Consider the following 20,833-nt stretch of genomic DNA (forward strand, 5'->3'; position numbering starts at 1 on the left):
ATAGTAGCAGAATATAAATACATAACTAAAACAGTATATATGCGAAATCATAAATCATCAGCAGAACTGTATTGACTTGACCCCAGCACAAAAGACTGGAGAACAGGATCAATGACAGCAAATACCATTCTGGGTATTCTGGTTTAAAAGATGGTTTGTATTGTGCAATTTGTAGAAGTAAATATAAAAGCAGTAAATCTGTAATTTGGCTCAATGTTTCCCTCATTCATCAAACTGAAGTGTGCATTGGTTGTGAAAGTGAGAATCTTCAGTAACCATTTGTTACTTCTTTTATATTAAAGAGGTTGTAATTAAAACCTAGTTGGCAATCACTGATTGGCTCATTCGTTACATCCCATCTGTCACTTACCAACTTTTTACATGCAACCTAGTAGAATATGATTCGTATGAAGTATACACAATCTTTGCAAAAATGACTCTTTCAATTTATTTGAATAAAGAACCTATTGTAGATATCTTCTCATATATTCTCTTCCTTAAATCTTAGAGCCTGGGTCTCAGTAGCGCCCTGGCTGTACTGGCACGCAGGTCTGTGCAGGCAGCTGCCCAGAATGCAGGGCAGCTGTGTTCACAGCATGTGCCCGAGTACCGATTATGGCCCGATGTAAGACAAGATAACTGAAATGATACCAATTTCGCGAACTTTTTAATTTCATAAACACGTAGATGAAATGTATACCATCTTGTTAAGGTATGTCTGTTTCTGATTTTGTAGCTTCATTCAGATATTGATTCTGGAGATGGAAACATTAAATACATTCTCTCAGGTGAAGGAGCAGGAATCATTTTTGTTATTGATGACAAATCAGGGAACATCCATGCAACAAAGACACTGGACCGGGAGGAAAGAGCTCAGTACACTCTCACGGCACAAGCGGTAGACAGAAACACTAACAGACCTTTGGAACCACCTTCTGAATTCATTGTTAAAGTTCAAGATATAAATGACAACCCGCCTGAGTTTCTTCATGAAAACTACCATGCCAATGTGCCCGAGAGATCAAATGTAGGTAAGTACTCATAAATGCACTTCAGTTCCTGGCCTTACGGAATATGTTGCGTTGTCAGTACGTCTTGGCTTTATTTCATTCCTATCGTCTAGAGTTTTGGGAGGTAAAATTTACTTCATGCTCAGCCAGGGACTCAGTCAATTTATCTAATTTGCTGACCAAACCAAATCCTGCACAGCTACTGTCCTGGCTGCAGTGTCTCGAGCTGGTTTGTTGAACAGGACTGTTTCCTCCTCAGAGGAATGTGAGGGTCCCCTGCAATTTATGGAGTGTGAATTCTCTGGGGTAAACATCAAGAGCATTCCTTTGGCAGAGCTGGGTAATAAAGCTAAGGAGTTACTGCCACGCTATCTGTTCAGTTTTCATCTCCTGTTTGAGCTTGTGTCTATCTCAGAGATTTCTACGGGAATGGTTTCTCTGAAACTTGGTGAGGAAAATGTAAAAGGGAAAGTCTGTTGTTTGGCTGTCTAATGACAAAAGCAATATAACGCTTAAACTACTGAGGGAAAGAAATAATGGTACAGAGTGACTGCTGACTTTTATATTTTTACTGTTTAAAACATTGACATCACAGCTGGTAACAAATCTTTTTAAATAATATGAGTCTGTCGTATATAAATTGCCAAGTAATTTTTTTTTTCATTTATGAAAACTGGAAATAAAAAATAAACAGTTCTGCCATATGACTGAAAGCATCTCTGCATGGTTCTTACAGGCATGTTTGCTTCTGACTGTATTTCTTCTCCGTTTGCTTTCCGTTTTTAGGTACATCAGTTATTCAGGTAACAGCTTCAGATGCTGATGATCCTACCTATGGGAACAGTGCCAAATTGGTTTACAGTATTCTTGAAGGTCAGCCGTACTTCTCGGTCGAAGCTCAAACAGGTATTATTGAGCAGTTTATTTGAGTAGGACTTCATAACTGGCACACATTAAAAGGAAGAACTAAAGATATTGACTGAGGCAGTACAGTTGGATATATCTACTGATGTCTTTGAGCAAAGCTGCCTTCATTCTTTTAGATTCTAGTTAAGCTCTTTTGCAGGTTGGTCCCCTGGCATTTGGTAGAGCTTCTGGGTACACTACACGAGAAAGATGATACTATTTATTTTGTGGTATGATATAGAAATGGCAGTGTCTGTGCTGAACAGGGATTCTCCAGGATTATCCTTTGTTCAGCTGTGTTGGATATTTGGGCTATTTTCCTTGTGTAGCATGATGCACAGCGTAGGGAAAATGGAACCTGCACCACCACTGCAAACATTGCTGTATTTTAATGCAAGCTAAAGATGTTGTATGCAATTTTTTGTCATGTGAACCCGTGAAAACTTGTATGTGTTATATTTTCTTTATATTTATAGGAATTATCCGAACTGCCCTTCCGAATATGGACAGAGAAGCTAAGGAAGAGTATCACGTTGTAATACAGGCAAAAGATATGGGAGGACACATGGGAGGCCTCTCAGGGACAACCAAAGTGACAATTACACTTACAGATGTCAATGACAACCCACCAAAGTTCCCACAGAGTAAGTAACAACCAAATCCTTGCATCCACTACCAGTACCCGTATTTGTGAAGTATGACATACTTAAAACTTCAAAAAGCAGTAACTGATGGATTATCATAGCACACGTGTGAAAAGATAAATGTTATTTACACATTTTTGTTAGTAACATATAGAGTTCTAGTGTCTGGATTATTTGCTTTGTGTTGCAAAATGAGAGGTCAAGATCAGATTATGAAGATTCCTAACCCTACACTAACCCTAACCAGACCACGTTATATTAGAAACAGATCTATGATATGATCAGGAAGACATAGTCTAGACTTCTTTATTAAGGGAGAAAGAGACCCCATTTCTTGAGGGCTGTTTTGTGTGTTAAACCAAATTGGTCAAAAATACCTGCACTGGAGCAGTGCGGGAATAAGCTTTTCCATTTTCATAGTTATAGTGTAAAAGTATAGTATAGTAAAAGACACTACAAAAAAGCAAGCAGCGTTTCCTACTCTGCTCAGACCCCAAGAACTTTAAGAAAACCTTGCAAGGAAATAGGAGGTTAAAACAAACTTCCCTGTGTGTATTATGTAGGAACAGATTCTCCTGAGTTGGAAGAGCTGCAGGGTGCATTAGTCACATAGTGCTCGCAGCAGAACGCTCTCCAGTTACATTTACAGTGTTTGAAAGAAGTCTCCAAGTGGCCTCATGTCATGCCTTTCAGTACTTCAGTTTCATAGCTATTTGCAAGCATAGTTATGATAGTCATTTTCCATGAACAAATCCACTTTGCTTTTTGATGAAGACGGACACAGGAAAGGAGATCTATTTTATGTTCTTACAGCAGTATCTCTCAGGCTTGAAGTCTCTTGCTTCACTTGACCCTTGACAAAAGTGTTGCACAATCTATTAAGAGCTCCTGATGATGCCCTTTCAGGTCTCTGACAGACCTTCAAGTGACTGAGAACCATTTTTTATTTCACATAGCCTTTCATTTTAAGTGTTGATGCTTCATCCTTTACTTCTATAAACACTCTCAGTGAATGGTGAATCTCCATAAGGATAAAAGTTAAGACTGGATACTCCTCAAGACATGTATTTTCCATGGCAACGCAAACTAAATTGGGTACAAATACATTTTTTAAATTGATGGTTGAAATGAATTGTTGGTGGTCACATAATTATGTTTTATACCTGTGCTACTTATTTTTTCACATATAAAATTAATCAGGGCTGACATTAACAGATTCAGTCTTCACAGTTGGGTGGAGGTACATTAATGGACCCACACATCTGTTCTGCATCTCTTCTCTGCGTGTGTTTTTGTTTCTTTGGAGGGGTTTTTTGTTGTTTGTTTTTAGATTGGAGTGCAGAGTATGAACCAGCTCACCCTGTTTCTCCTCTGAGCAACCTTTACAACACTGATATGTCCTGGACATGACCATCTCTCTAACAGCTTTTCTTCCAGTGTTGCAGCTTCCTGGACCCTCACGCAAGAGCTTAAATGATCTAGTCAGGCCCTAAATGAGAAAATCTATGTCAGCATTTTCTACCATTCTAACAGGAAAGTATTACATCCTTAAAATGACAGGTTTTACATACCTCACAAACACACCTTTTCACTCCAAATAATAGTCTGTGAGCCCAGTACACAGTATTTTGTTGTGTAGCGCCATCAAATGATGATTTTTTTCTTTACAGAGTGTTTTGGGAGAATATTTAAAATTATCAGAAATGCCAAGTAGCAGTTACTCTACTTAATCATTCACCCCCAGCGTAAAACCAAGATTTGACCTGTTTATATTATATAAACATCCAAGTGACTGAGTTTTTTTATTCTACTTTTTTCTTCCCCCTCATTGTTCAAGCCCTTAACAAGTTATATGTGCTTAAATTTTGGGTTCTTTGTGACTGGAGTTAATGATCTATTTTGATTCCATGTGCCAATTGTTTTTATGGGTAATGACCCATGGCACTGCTGGGTGTAAGTGTGGCAACAAAGAGAGGGGAATAAATAAGATTATTTTATTTTTCATGCCCTTTTTTTTTTTCCCAATTAATTAATGCTGATGAAGTGGCAGAAAATGCCCACATACATTTGTACATTTAGGATCAGGTTATGTTACCTGAACTCTGGAGTTGGTTGGGAAGGTCACGGAATCAATGGTGCCTAAAGGACGACTGTTGGAGTGATATTTTTCCAGAACAGTATTGCTCACCAGTATGGCAACACATCTGTGAGACGCTTGGGGATGGTTTTCCTATTGATGTTTGATGAGGGAAAGCCATATTTGGCTTGGTATGGAATCCCATACAAATTGGTATGTATTCTCTGTTGTGTTAAATTTTAATAATCATTGGTACTATACATTCATACTCCAAATTAAAGCCATAGAAAACAGCAGATTAATTCTTTAGTCAGCACAGCAGAGAGGTCTTTCTTACCCAATTCATGGTAGATAATTTGTGGCTTCTGAATGAAAGGGGAGAAATGCTTCTGGATTCTGCAGAGCTGAAGGTCATTCCATGAGTCACATGAAAGAGAATTTTCCTTCCATTTTCAGAGCAGGATTTCTGATATGAATTATAACCTTGATATCACAACAGTCTCTGCATTCTGAATGATTGGTTATCTTTTTAACCCCATCCTGAACAGAGATACACAGATGTGTAAAATATCAGTGATGAGGTAATGTTATATAGATTAGCACTGTGTTTTAAGCTTTCATAGGTGACTTTCTTCTCAGAGCTCTTTATAATATAGCATTCCTTTAAGGGATTTGAAAATATAAAAATATTACTGTGTTTATTTGGAACTTACAAGTTAAATGAGTAAATACGCAACTGGGGAGCAGACTGCGTACTTAAGGCAAATGCCTTTTTTTGTTCCACCAGGTGTGTACCAGATGTCAGTGTCAGAAGCAGCTGTCCCAGGAGAGGAAGTCGGAAGAGTGAAGGCCAAAGATCCAGACATTGGGGAAAATGGCTTAGTAGCCTACAGCATCATTGATGGAGATGGCATGGATATGTTTGAAATTACAACAGATTATGAGACTCAGGAAGGCGTTGTAAAGCTTAAGAAGGTGAGTAAAACCTAGTGATGTCTAGTATTCTTTGTTGCTGACAGAATATTTGGTAATAAGGGATTATTACCTAAGATGTGATATCAGTTAATGCAATTTCACTTAGTTTGTTTCAAAGGCTGTGATTAACTCTTAATATTCCATTTCCCCATTAGCTGAATTGGAATGGAAGAAAATAACCAAGAAGAGTTACATAAATACTGTACAGTGGATTAATTGCACAAACTAAATGAATTCATAATAAAAAGTCACGGTAAAATACAATGCCATCAGCTTCATTGTTAATGAAGTTTTGCCTAGTGCTGATAAGTAGCAGACATTCACTGTTGCTTTATGTTCAGTCTGAATAGCCTCATGCCCTATAGTTTGAATTCTTCAGCTGTGCATTGTCCACAATATTGTTCTGAAGGAGTCACAGGCTATGCAAAAAGCAGCAAAAATACTGAGGTGATTTCATATACAGTCCATCAGTATTATCTCTAAAAGTGTTACTAAATGAATTTTAAATTACAAATTATAAAGCTTAAATCTTATTCATTATTGAAACGTTATTATTTTGCCCTTTGCATCTTTACAGCTTTTCATATTTCTTGGAGATTATCAAAACTCAAAGGAGAAGGCCTGGGCAACTTAAGTTCAAAGTTAGCCCTGCCCTGTGCACCAGGGCAGTCTCTCAGGAAGAGACCCAGAACTCTCCTCTGGTCAAAACTATGGTGTGGTTCCATTACTGTCTCTGTTCTAGAGGTGGGAGTGTATTTTTTGTGTATTTAAAAATGTGAACGAACTGTTACACCACTCAGTCTATGGTGGTACTATACTCTGTGAATTGTGGTTGGCACCTGCGTAATAATTTTGAGGTTACCAATACCGCAACACCGCAGTGATTCCATGGCAATGACAATGCAGATGCTGTGACTGTGATCAGGCTCCCATGGGGTATTATTTCACCCCCTCTTTGTAAAGTGCTGTGAGATCTATGGATGGAAAGAACTACAGAAACAAAAGCACTACTAACTATCTTCGTATTTCCCCTACTATTTAAATAATTTATTTTCTCTCTGTCCTGTCTCATGGTGCATCTAGTAGCAATTCAAGCTACATTTGTATGTCGAAAGAAATGCCTGCCAGCTTGGGATAGACCAGGCTGGGCATTTTGTGGGAACCCCTTTATCCATCTCTCTTTAGTGCTACTTGGAAGGCTGCGTGAAGAAAAGGTTAATTTTTCCCAATAAAGGTGATTTTCTGAGTGATACAGCAAGCAAAGAGCAAGACAAGGCCTCTGACCTGGTACTTTGAGTGCCTTCCTATGCTGCTCCGTACATAGAATGTAGCTCCTTCCATTTAAGTCTTTATGTTTTTAAATACACACATTTCAGTCCAAGCTTGTTGACAGATGCTCACATTTGTTTTATGTCATTGAATACTAGGGGACTGCTTACTGCTTCTACACTCAAGTTTTCCTAAATCTGGAATGCATTGTTGTCTTGTTTCTCGCAGCTCTTAGATTTTGAAACCAAAAAGTCCTACAGTCTGAAGGTAGAGGCAGCCAACGTGCATATTGATCCTAAGTTCATCAGCAATGGGCCATTCAAGGACACAGTAACAGTGAAGATATCAGTGGAAGATGCTGATGAGCCACCTGTATTTTTAAAGCCGAGTTATATTTTTGAAGTACAAGAAAATGCAGCATCTGGTACTGTGGTTGGAAAAGTACATGCCAAAGACCCCGATGCTGCAAACAGTGCTATAAGGTACGCTTCATTAGAGGGCTGCTTCTTTCTAAGCATTAGCATGTAGAATTGTTATGCAAGTTATTAAGATATTGTGATAGATCTACCACAGTAATATTCTAAATTCACACAGAATATTAATAACTTTAACCATACAGCATTGTTTTTGTGTCTTCTTCTATAAGCTACTAGTTTCTCAAAGCCTTATCACAGTAAGAAAGCATACCATAGCTATATCTGCCTAAAATATACTTAAGGACATCTGTTTTAGGCTCTATTCTAAATTCTGTTTTCTATAAAATATCCTATGCTGTTATCACAGCATGTTTTTTTCTCAAAATATAGAAGTCTACTATGCAGTACATGAGAGATTATGCTGGTTAATTGTTAACCGTTAATTGCTACTGACAAGTACATATACAGACCTACTTTCTGCAGTTACATTGGGTAGTCTTCTATCGGTTTATTTGTCATGTTCTCAGTGTAAATTAAATTATGAAACTCTGTTGTGAGGGTATAGTTAACATTTCAAAGAACTGCAAGGCAAAGATATGAAAAACAGAGCTGGATAAAGATGTACAAATATGTAAATAATGGATAATATCTAATAATCTGGTATGAACAGTTAACATTCTGAGTAATCCAAAGATCAGAAGACTTAGAAGATCTTCATGATTAATATGAAACAGAAGAAAACAAATATATCAGTAGATATTTTTATCATGTTTTATAAGAAAAGAAAATAACTAATATTTTTGGGCTTTAATACAGAGATATCAAAGAACAATGATTTTCATTTACTCTGAAAATTCCGATCTAATATTTTTCTTAATGTAGAAACTGACCAGGTGAATCTGCTTTTAAAGGAACATGTATCGCCCCTTTGATTATTAAGGGCAACAATAACCATACTACTTACAATTAGTCAAAAATAATATGAGTATGGAACAAATTTGGATTCATGCAACTACAAAGTCTGTCTCTTATCTAATTACTGATTTTCAATCTTCATTTAGATATTCAATTGATCGTCACACTGACCTTGAAAGATTTTTTATTATTAATGCAGAAGATGGCAACATCAAGACAATAAAAGCTTTGGATAGGGAAGAGACTGCTTGGCATAATATCTCTGTCTTTGCAGTTGAAGTCCGTAAGTATTTCACTAAAGTATTTCATAATCAATGGTATAAATACTGTAGTCTTCTAATTATCTCACTTTGATAAGCTGCAGTAAATCCCAGTAGAAATTCTTCAGCCTATTTCATTTTTACCTGGAAACAGCAGGGATTTTGTTTGTTTTGAGGGGTTTTCTTGCTTCTGTTTCATTTTGGTTTTGCCTACTCTCATAGACAAACAACACCAGGAAGCCAAAGTTCCAGTTGCAATTAAGGTCGTTGATGTCAATGACAACGCTCCAAAATTTGCAGCAGCCTATGAAGCGTTTGTCTGTGAGAATGCTCGAAGCAATCAGGTATGCCTGGTCCTACCATCTCTCTGTGCATGAATTCCTTTCTTCAGGGTGTTAGCTCAGTTCCATGTTGGTAGCTCAAATGAATGGCAGTAAACAAACATTTACTTTGAAATTTGGACCGGAATGCCTAGAGCACACAGAAAGGCACTTTCCTCTATTTTTATTTTGAACTGCTACCAGCAGTTACAGTGTATTGAATGTGACTGGTAGGGACTGTGCGTATCCACCATCCCATGGGCAAGGAAGCCGGCTGGGAGCAGCTTTCCCGGCCGGGAGCCTGGTTTGGATATTGCAGAAACACGCAGCATCTTATAGGAAGAATCACAGCACAGTGCTTGGAGGGTTCGGCCTACAGATTTACCCCTGAACGATCTGTGAGGAAGAGGGGTTCGTACCATACAGAAATACGGCTCTACACATTATCTGCACTTCTGCTTTTAGTATAGCAGTTTGAGAAGGACAGTGTTGCTGTGAGTCCCTCTGAGGTGCTGAATTTTCTGCAGAACTTTATTTAGTCTATTAAATTATCATAAGCACATATTTGTATATAAGAATGTGTATATAGGTGTATACTTTAACATCGATAATTCTATGTTGGTTAAACGTAATAGCAAGTAAAGACTGCCTGTTCTGGTTTTGAGTCTGCTCTGTGTTTATAACTGCATACATTTGTTGAGGTATTTTGGAGGTTTCTGCTATTTCAGAATTCTTTGTATTCAAGAAATTTCCCAGAATGCTGACTATATCTAATGTATCCAGAAGAGGACCTGTTTGTTTACAGAGTACTTTTCTTTTACAGCAATTTATTACAATTAGTGCTGATGACAAAGATGACTCGGCCAATGGACCACGATTTATCTTCAGTTTACCACCTGAAATTATTCATAATCCAAATTTTACACTCCGAGACAACAGAGGTTTGTGTGAAGATTCCCTCTATACTAGAGTCCAAATAAATGACAAAGTAAAACTAATAGCCAGCATAATGCCATGCAACAGCATTTTCATTATCTTTGAGAGAGTGTCTCTTTTCCAGAGATTTAGGGGAGGAAGGCAGAAAAAATAGAACTGAAATACAAGGATGTTTGTGGAATAATGTAATGCTTGTTAACTCACTTTCATTTTCTTGAATACATTTTTTTTAAATTACATAATAATACCCTACATGAAAAATCCACTGCCATTTTATCTCCCAGGAAGAGGATAAAAATCATTAACAAAAACATTCACTAAGTGTAATTGACAGATGTCCTTGATTTAGAGAAAACTTCCTGGCTAAGCTAGAATTAGCTGAGGCAGAATAAATTGTTAGGTTGCTTGTATTTATTCACCTTACTCTTCTTGCTAGCTTTTGTAAATGATGAATCACAGGAGACATAGACTAAATTCCTAATGGAATAAAATCGCTGCCACACTAACCTTCTGAAGGAACTACAAACGCGGCTGTCTGCTGTGAAACATATCCAGATTGGGTATCTCTCAGGATAACGGGTATCCTGATCTTTTTACCAATTTTCTGTTCATGAAATATAGCGTAACCTTGCATTCAGATTAATGGTGAGTTTTGTGGGAAAAACACCCAGGCACAGGTGAGCATCAAAACTTATTTGATCATCTGACAAAATAGCATCAGTGAACCAGTTAGGCCAGAGGGTGAGGACGCCAGAGGGGGGTAAACAGGAAAAAATAGAGGCTCAGCCCTAATACATAATTATTCTGGGGTTTTTAATGATAATCAATAGGATGGTCTCATTCAATGTTCATTTATTTTCCTGTACAGGGAAATGAAATGGCTTCAGCTTCTTAGAAATTGGTTTTAATTGGCAAGTTTTAATGTTTGAAGAAAACTTTACTGTTTCCTGAAAAGTAGAACTCAGTTAAACTGGTTTAAATAATGAATCCAGATGATTTCTTCTAGACCTGCAGAAGTACAAAAGGGAACACAATTCAGATACATGGTTTCAGTAAAAACTTTTTTCTCTCAAGTGTTATGTTGTGGCATATTTTATATCAATATCAGAAGTGAGGGTAATTATCATCAGAGTTCCCAAACAAAATCTCTGTTATTCTTGAAAGATCAAAGTAATACTGTTACCTACTGCTTGACACTTGTACATTCATAAGCAATTCATAAAAGATCCAAGAGGGGATATATTTATTCTCTTTAAAGTAGTAAAAGACATTAAAAAAAAAAAAATGAATTTTTAGAGAGAAGTAAATCAAAATGTATTCTTTGCTTGAGACCCTGAGGCCAAGTTTCGCTTTAAAAGATGTTGTGTGGTCACCATATCAAACTGAAAATGGATTACATTTTATAATCTAACAGAGGAAACATAGGTCAGAATTGAGATGCTCTGATACAGCTGCAGGCAAATGGTATTATGGTTCCTGGCTCCAGCCAATTCCACTAATTCTTCATTTCCATATGCAGCAAAATCCTTCTTTTTTTAAATGACAAAGTTAACCCAGACAAAAATGTTTTGTAATTGAAGTGATAATGTCAGTCGAATGCAGGGACTATACCTGACAATACTGCAAAAGGTTATTTCAGTAAGACAGTATTTAAGGATTGAATCTTCCTGTATTATTCCATGTTTGGGAAATGAGTAGCTTAATGAAATCCATCCATTTCCACCTTGTCTTTCCCTCATTTTTGTATAAACCTCAGTGCAGTCATGTTATTAATTTTTCTGTGGGGTTTTATGTTATGGTAGAGAGCAAAGTAAAAGTGTTAAAATTCTCTATACTTCCATATAAAGAAGCATTACCATTTACAAGTCAAATAATTTACATGATCATTTAAAGGTTGGGATTTTCTTCAGTTGTAAATCTGAATAGCCTATATACCATGCCACCACTTTCAGAATGAATTGCTAGTTTCAAAGAAAAATGGCTTTATTAACTCTGGAGAACAGTTACTGAAAACTCTAATGTTTGGGTCTATTACAGAACTTTAAAGTGAATACAGTCCTATAATTATCATTTAATAGAGTTTCTTTCTACCAACTCCTAAAAGTAATCACATATTGCAGTAATCCAAAAAACGTAATCACGTTCTACATCCTATTAATAGCCTACTGTGTTACCAAGTTTTTCAGCTGAGACTATCTTCCATAGAAAACATGAGATAATGGCTTATCACATGCTGTGATAAAACACTGAATTACTTTTGCGCTGTTTACTTACATTATACCACGTAAATAAACAGCAGTGTGTTTGCTCAGGCTCTGTTCAATTTTACTCCTATTGAAGTCAGAGCTTCAAAGCAGCGGTGGAGGCTCATGACACTTCACAGCAGAGAGACGGTTTTTAGCAAATGGATTTCCTGCTTTTAATCCTGCTCTGTCCTCAATGGAAATGCCCTTTGCTGGGGCTCACTCACCTTGTGCGGGGCTCGGACGCTGCGCGTGTTGCTGGAGGGACTGCACAAGGACGAGTTACACTGCAACAGCAAAAGCGAGGTGTAGGAATGTTCTCAAATACGCAAGATAGTGCTTTACAAAGACTAAAATTAAATTTGTGATTTGACTAAAATCCACTCTTTTTTAATAGAAATGTGCTCTGGCTCTTGATTTCAGACCTTTTAATCAAGACAGTTTGAAACACATGAACAACAAAGCCAGGGGATTTCATCTTGGATTATCCACAGCGTTTGCCACCAGTAATGAGTTCAGACAGCTGGACCCCTGAAATTCTTCAGGTTTCTTGCTGAATCAGCACTCACGTTCTGATATAGGTGATAATGTCCACACTGCAGTCAGCTTCTTTAATCTAGAAGCCTCCTTACACAATATACAAGTTAACAACCCCCAAAAGCTAAGCTGAATTTGCCTGTATGTTGAGGAAAAAATTGAAAAACCATCAATAAGATCACCAGAGGAAAAAGACAAAAATCAAAGGTCAAGAAGATCACTATAAAGATCACCATAAAGTAATGCAATTTTAACTTGTAATTCTGCAGATTTCATGGAGACTATAGCTAATCTTCACTTCCAGCACTTTTGGGTATTAGATATCCCAGACAATAACAGCTGGAAAAATGAGAGCGTGTGTATTTTTCTGGATGGTGTCGAGATGGTTATTTTATTCCCTCTGTCTTGTGTTAACCCCCATTGTGTTTGTTAAGACTGTCAGTCAAGTACCTCTCATATGTGCTAAGTAATAGTTTTAAGATGGTATTGACATTTAACTTCTGTTGCTTGGCTTTAAAAATGCCATTATACCTGGATTATAGTTATACTCCTGGGATGTGAAAATAATGAAAAAGCAAGGATGAGAATATTAGCTAGGATTATATGTTATCTTTTATCCAGGTAAAAGACTTTTTTTCCTCTTATGGATATTACGTTTCTTCTAAACGTAAGAAGTGAACATAAACAGAAATAAGCACAGAAAATGACCTTTTAGGGTTGGTATATGGTAGTCCTTTTTTAACTTTAGCCAGGCATGTTAATTGGATTTTTATTTTTTTAAAAAAATACATTAAACTAGAAATCACTTCAAGTTAAACCAGAAAAATCGACCACTGGATCAAATTTAGCCTTAGTGTAATGTAACTGACTGCAGGGGAATTGGCCAGTCTCTATAATGACGGAATGATTTGTCATCCTTTTCTTATTTCTAGTTGCCAAAATTCAAGAAAAATTAATATCATATCACATATCTTAGCCAACAGACTAAATACACTAATATATGATATTGCCTGTGCTTCCTTCCATATTGCCTTTGCAGCCTCTAGGCAGCTGTAGCTCAGCCCAATAGTAATGTTCATATTTTTTGCCACAAGAAGAATCTGTCCTATTGTGATCTTTCATTTAATAGAGCAGATCTTTGTTCTCATATTGAGAAAATGAATTATTAAATGTTTTTTAGAGAACCCTGTGGAATACTTTTATTTGTTATCAATATAGATTAGTTCAAGTGTTAGTTGATAGGTTAATAGATATTAGATGTTACATTTCTATTTATACCAAACTGTTACGAGACCATTAATTCAAAGTCCTATGACACAGACACCGCTATCACTAAGGTCTTCTAAAACGTTGTGCTACAAAGCCTAGCTGGGCAAATGCTGCAGGTAGGTATTTAAGAAAAGAGAGTAAGGGCACCTCCAAAAACCACAAGTAATAAATAATCAGATCTTAATCAGCTCCTGTGTCCTTAGCAAATATGCCCATCATGCAGAGGAGACATTACAAGCTGTCTTCTCTCCAGGCATTATTGATGTGAGACTTCAGCATCAGAAACACTCCAGTTCTGTCATGCCAAGGTAACCACAGTGGGCATCAGGTGTGGCGGGCCTGGCAGGAGAGGTGTAGATATGGGGAAATGAATTAATTTGGCATCCTATCCTATCTAGGACAGTCCTAAAAAAATATTCATCCTTTTTGATGTGATCTGCACAATTTACTAGCAGGAGAGTCAGATAAACAGGGCCCTAGTGCTAACATCCCATACATTGACTTGTGGCCACCAAATTTTCAGACAATCTCAGACTTTGTCCTACATCGGGGTACTGCCTGCAAGGGTGGTTAATATAAGGCAAGAATACTTGTCTTTTTTATATAATTTATTCACAGACTTTCATGGAAATAGCAGTGATTAGATCATTAAGATAGGTTTTATGATTTGCATTATTAAATTCTGGAATTTATGCTGACTCTTCAGTAGGAAAATTATTAATCTCCTGCAGTACCCCGAGGCAATAGTAAAATGGGTACCATCAGAGGTGAAGAGCCCTCCCTTAGTAGATAAAAGAACTATTCTTTTTTTATTTCCACTATATAGTGAAAAATAAAGAACATGGCAAAACAGAAAAGTTTGTGTCAAGTAAATTCTTAGCTTAAACTAGTATTTGAAGGTCCGAAAACCACAGATGTGATTGTCTCATTTACTTCAGGATGTTTACAATTTTATAAACTTTGGTTCGGTCTGAGAACTGAGAAACAAGGAGCACAATAAAGAAACGCTGTTCGTGTTTCCCAGCCTTTGTCTGTCACGGCTGGGAGCAGGAAACACTGACCAGTGCATCCCCGTGTTTCATGTCACACACTTCCCTTCAAATGCTTTTGTCCCAGGAAGCACAGGGACTATCCACAATCACCTTCTATGCTGAGACGGCACCTTGGTTTCCATCCTCACGCTCAGCTAGAAATAACAACTAGAAATAACATCTAGAAATAGTGTTAGAGCAACACTCGAACCGTTCCTCATACTCACACAATTCAAAATGTGCCAAGGCGTATTGTACGTGTATGACCAAGCTTTCTGAATTCTGGCTTTGGGAGCTTGTGTGAAAAACAGTTTCTGAGCAAATACTACTTACTTTACTGTTTCTTAATGAAACGGATCAACGGTGAGGCTTAAATCTGCTAATACACAGCAGAAGTTGGCTTTCGTTTTGGTGGGAGTGCCATTGACACAGACCATTTTGGTACAGATTTCTGCCTTCCATTCCTGTAGGTCTGACACCAAGAACGACAAATCAGGGGAATTTGGTTTTTTTTCCCCTCCACTGAAGGTTTTAATTGTGGAAAGAGACTAGAACCAGCCCAAAGAGCAATGCCAAGGCCCAGGCATTCTGCTAGCCCATGAAGTATTGTGAGATTCCCAGGAAGTTAGAAGGGTGCTAAAAGAAAGTACTGCCAGAGATTTCTTTGTGTTCCTTGTGTTGCCCTCATCACCTTAAGATACTTAAAATTGAGTCTGGTGCTGTGTAAATGAAACACAATACTGTAATTGCTCTTGGGTCACTAGGAAGGCAATACTTTGTGCTGGTTTATTGTACTAATAACGCTAAGGCATCTGAAAATTCAGAGCCCTTGGAGCAAGATATATTTTTTTTCAACATTTAATAAGAGGATGACTTTGTGGAAAAAATAATGGTGGCTATCTCTCTTCTTTAAACAGATAACACAGCAAGTGTTCTGGTTAGACGTGAAGGATTTAGTCGCCAGAAGCAAGATTTATACCTTCTTCCTATTGTAATAAGTGATGGTGGACTCCCCCCTATGAGCAGCACCAACACCCTCACCATTCGGGTCTGCGGCTGTGACAGCAATGGCTCCATGCTCTCCTGTAATGCCGAGCCCTACATCCTCAATGCTGGATTAAGCACTGGAGCTTTAATCGCCATTCTTGCTTGCATTGTGATTTTGTTAGGTAAAAAACGTTCTTATTACTCTTCTATATTTGTTTCTGTTAAAAAAATTAGCCTTGCCTTCAGCTTCAAGATGGATATATATATATATATATATAAATCTTAATTTCTTAGCTTTTATTTTTATAGGAGGTAGTAATCTGCCTGGCTCAAATACAGTATATGATAACTGCAATAGCAAACACCAATGAATTTATCTGTGCTCAGAGAATGTCGCTTCATGGCCTAATATCAGTTAATCAAGGACACTGTTTAAAGGAGGTCATGACATACAGTTTTAAGTTTTGTGATCCTCCTTGACGACAAGTTCCTTATTGATGTGAGCCAGGATTAACGTGGCTCCTGCCGCCTCTTTCCCTCTAACTCCCTCTTGTGTTGGAGACAAATGGCTCAGAAGATCTGATTTTAAGAAAGTCCTGTAAAGCATTTCCTTATGATTTGAAAATATTTACATTACTATGGGTAAATTAAAACACATTTTTAGTCTTTCTTAATGTATTTTAAAATTATTTTATAGAAATTTGAAGTGAGAGGGAATACAGCAACAAAGACATATGTTCTGAGGTGCTGCTTAAGAAAAATTCCATTTTCATGGAAATGAAATGTGGAATTAGAGTTAAGTTTTGGGCATACAGCAGAGATTAAAGGCTCATCTTCACTTTGTTGTAGGTGTCCATGTGATTGGGCTGCTTAAAGGCAGTATCACAGTGCTCATGCAGCACTGCGGGCCCACAAGTGCTTTTCTTTAATTAGTCTTGCAGTAATGAGTAATTAGGAAAAGCAATGGCATTCAACCCAAACAGAAAGCCTCGAATCGGTGTGTTCAATTCTGTGTACAAATGGCAATGTTTTTACCTAGCTAAAAATGCAGATGTTTGCAAAAATACATGATGAACTTCAGCACAAAAGCTGAGGTTTCAGTGAATGTAATAATCTATTTATAAAGGGGCTACTGTTGGAGAGTGCGGTCTAACAACTGTCTTTTTTTTTTCCTATAGTCATTGTAGTGTTGTTTGTAACACTGAAAAGGCAGAAAAAAGAACCTCTGATTGTTTTTGAAGAAGAAGATGTCCGAGAGAACATTATTACTTATGATGACGAAGGTGGAGGAGAGGAAGATACTGAAGCGTTTGACATCGCTACTTTGCAGAACCCTGATGGCATCAATGGATTTATTCCTCGCAAAGACATAAAACCTGAGTATCAGTATATGCCAAGACCAGGGCTTCGGCCGGCTCCTAATAGTGTTGATGTTGATGATTTCATCAACACAAGAATACAAGAGGCTGATAACGATCCAACTGCTCCTCCCTATGACTCTATTCAGATCTATGGCTATGAAGGAAGAGGCTCAGTGGCTGGTTCACTTAGCTCATTAGAGTCAGCGACAACAGATTCTGATTTGGACTACGACTATCTACAAAATTGGGGACCTCGATTTAAGAAACTTGCAGACTTGTATGGCTCCAAAGACACTTTCGATGATGATTCTTAACAATAAAGATTAAGATTTGGCCTTAAGAACTGTGTCCAATGTTCAGAAGAATCCAGAAGAAATGTAAGCAGGTATTTTTTTAAAAATCAAGAAAAATCTCATTTAAACATTTAAGTTTGACAGAGAGGATTCCTTTGATAAAAAGGACATAGAAGTGGTAAATACTGTGAAGTACCTTTTCCTACGAAAGGCAAATATAGAAGTTGGCTGCCAGCTTCACTAGAGGAAAAAACCCACTTAAGAAATACAAAATATTTAAATGAAGGAAGATGCTAAAAGCAAACCTACAAATAAGGGAAATCTTATCTATTATGAACATCTAAATCTTTTATGTCAAAGAAGCTTCCACAAATTAGAAAAGATAACAGTTCTGAGCTGTAATTTCGCCTTAAACTATGGACACTCTATATGGTAGTGCATTTTTAAACTTGAAATATATAATATTCAGCCAGCTTAAACCCATATGATGTATGTACAGTACAATGTACAATTATTATGTCTCTTGAGCATCAAACTTGTTACTGCTGATTCTTGTAAATCTTTTTGCTTCTACTTTCATCTTGAACTAATACGTGCCAGATATAAAAACTCTGTCTTGTTGCAGTGGGAGGCGCCCTATTTCTATGTCATTTTTAATGTATCTATTTGTACAATTTTAAAATTCTTATTTTAGTATACATACAAATATCAGTATTCTGACATGTAAGAAATGTTACAGCATCACACTTATATTTTATGAACATTGTACTGTTGCTTTAATATGTGCTTCAATATAAGAAGCAGACTTTGAAATAAACTGATTCTTTTTTAATTCTTGTTCTGGTTATTAAGCATATAAGGAAAAACATAGTGTTTCTAATGTCCCATTTATAGTTCTGACTAATTTACTACAATTGTGACCTTTTAATAGCCTTATTTATTATGTGTTTGTAGTTGGTTTGTTGCCTTGTTAAGTGATTATTTAAAAATCAAGTACATTTTACAAATGTTTTTTAGATTTAAAAAAATGTAATGTCTGGTGAACATTTTGTACCCTCTCTATCTACAGCTTGTGGCTGCTCCCAGAACACAGTAATAATCTTCATATAATACTACTGTGTTTTCTGGATTAAATTAAGTGTAATACTTTTCAATATTTCCCATGTAATATGCATTTATCTTGTATCTTAGAAATTCCGGAGGGTTCAGAAATGACTTTATATGTGGACAGGAGTACTCTGTACTTACAATTTACTCCAGGCTTGTGAATTTCCGTATCTGTGCTAGGCTTCTGCGGGTTCTAGAGACTTAAATCTGACTCAATTTAGCTATGAATTCCCTAAAGCCTGTTCTACCTGACAATTACCTTACCTGAGTAGTAATTAAGATTCTGGCACTTCTTTTTCCATTTTATTTTGATTTTTTTTTTTTTCCATTTACTGCAGTAGAATAGCATCGTCTACTGATAGGAAGACATTTCAATTTGTGATGACAGACATACAGAGTGCTTTCAGAGTTGTTCTTTGTAATGTATGTTTTTAATTGAAAAATGATCTATAACTTTTTTATATTAGTTCAGAATGAGCAAGGGATTGGAATATGTTTCATGCATCAACATTTTCAGCATCTGTGTACAGCTGTACTTCTGCTAAATTTAATATAGTTTGCTGTTTAGGGTCAGAGATCAGCAGCTGCAATATGGGAAGAGGCAATAAATAGAAATGTTATACATTTTTCTACCGCTCATTTTACAGACCCTGTCCTTCATTTGCAGTCAGGTACCAAACTGCTTGATCTGAGAGGAAATCTGATTTGTTGGTGTATTGCTTTCCTGAAGACCCCCATATATGTAGTTAGATTAAAATTTAACTTGTTGAAATTATGAATGATGTTTCAGCTCTATATTCATAACATATTCACTTGTCCCATTATATCCCTATGTTTTATAAGGCAGAGTTTGCTAAATCAGCAGATTTGCTCTACAATGTTTATTGTAATATTTCACTTTATTATAGCTGTATGCATTCTATATAATTCTATAGTTTATTATTAACTTGGTTCAAATTTCTTTGGTGGTTGATTTTTCTCTGTTTATAATCCAAAGAATATTTTGCTAGATTTGCACATTTCTCCATTATAAATTTAAATAAACATTAAAAAATGAAATGAGTATCAATTTACAAATTAACAAATGGAAATAAAGTAAAAAAAAAAAAGTCATTTGTAGGACTCCATCCTCATTGATGCTATCTGGGTTTATTTCAGTACTGAGCAAGTTTTAGAATTAATAACTGCATTTTCTACATTTTTATGTTTAATTTTTAAGAAGGACATTGTCAACTACATTTTTTTAATAGTCTTAAATGCTTTGAGTTTTAGTCTCTATTGTTTGTAGCACTCTCGTAGATGCTTGGAAATAAATTTTCTTTCCCTGCTGGTTTTGTCCTTTTTCATTTGATTATTTTTCCCCTTCACAGTGAATATGGAATTATCGTAGCCGTGCTAATCTCAGCCAACACTACCTCTGAAATGCTGGGAATTATTACATATCTGCAGCACCCCCAGTGAACAGCGTGTTTTGGCACAACCACAGGACATTTATTTGTGTTAAACTTCACAGTGGTGCTTGCTGGAGTCTCAGCTTTATAATCTGAACGTGTAAAAACCAGCCCAGCAGCCCCGGGTTGGTCCCCGACACAAACCAGAGAAGCCTGTGGGCTGGGGCTCCCAAGGAGCTGAGCAGCCCGGGAAGGGATTTACTCGCACAAGTTACTTTAGCGCAGTCTCTGTCTCTTCCTGACTGAGCTTCACACCATGGAAGGCAACCAAAAGATTAATTACAACTGCAGTGGGTTTGAAGACAAACCCTAATTAAAAGGAGGATCACCATGACTGAGCCAGGTAAGGTAATGGACAGCAGCAAGTGCAGATGATATTTTGGCCTCTTTTTTCCCCCTCTTTTAAGTCCTGTCTGAGACATCATCTGGGGGAAAGTGGGAGGAATAACAAAAACCCTCCAAATACCCTCAGTAACAGACAGTGTGACATTCACCAGGAGTGATGTATATTTTGTGAGTGCATGTATGTGCTCCTGTTGGCAAAAATACTCATCTCCTTGTCTAGCTGCGTATCACCAGAACTCGCATGTGAGCAAGGTTGATGTGTCCCCAGTCTCACGTATATCTACAGTGCTTTTGTACACAATTTCTCTCATCGCCGGCAAGAAGCAATTAGGTATGCAAGTTCAGTGCTGGTTGCTAAGGGAACTCAAAACTTACACTGATATGGAAGAGGAGTGTTTGTTTGGGATTTTTAGATTGCCTCTGTCATGTTCTTGCCATTATGTCAAGCAGTTTTTGATACCATGTCAAGGGGTACAAGCTT

At 37.0% G+C, this 20,833-nt stretch overlaps 1 protein-coding gene across 1 annotated transcript in view; it reads left to right on the top strand.

Annotated features, from left to right (window-relative positions):
• Positions 1 to 19,885, top strand: part of CDH11 (cadherin 11) — an 80,796-nt gene extending 60,911 nt beyond the window's left edge. Inside the window, exons 4-13 of the mRNA XM_082062486.1 lie at positions 737 to 1,031; positions 1,797 to 1,916; positions 2,393 to 2,560; positions 5,425 to 5,612; positions 7,110 to 7,363; positions 8,359 to 8,495; positions 8,695 to 8,816; positions 9,616 to 9,733; positions 15,726 to 15,977; positions 16,974 to 19,885. Of these exons, the coding sequence (XP_081918612.1) occupies positions 737 to 1,031; positions 1,797 to 1,916; positions 2,393 to 2,560; positions 5,425 to 5,612; positions 7,110 to 7,363; positions 8,359 to 8,495; positions 8,695 to 8,816; positions 9,616 to 9,733; positions 15,726 to 15,977; positions 16,974 to 17,470 (2,151 nt within the window). The 3' untranslated portion in view covers positions 17,471 to 19,885. The remainder of the gene's footprint in view (positions 1 to 736; positions 1,032 to 1,796; positions 1,917 to 2,392; positions 2,561 to 5,424; positions 5,613 to 7,109; positions 7,364 to 8,358; positions 8,496 to 8,694; positions 8,817 to 9,615; positions 9,734 to 15,725; positions 15,978 to 16,973) is intronic.
• Positions 19,886 to 20,833: the final 948 nt, after the last annotated feature.

This window comes from Streptopelia decaocto (assembly GCF_964273445.1).
Source record: "Streptopelia decaocto genome assembly, chromosome: 11".
In the NCBI taxonomy this organism is placed as follows: Eukaryota; Metazoa; Chordata; class Aves; order Columbiformes; family Columbidae; genus Streptopelia; species Streptopelia decaocto.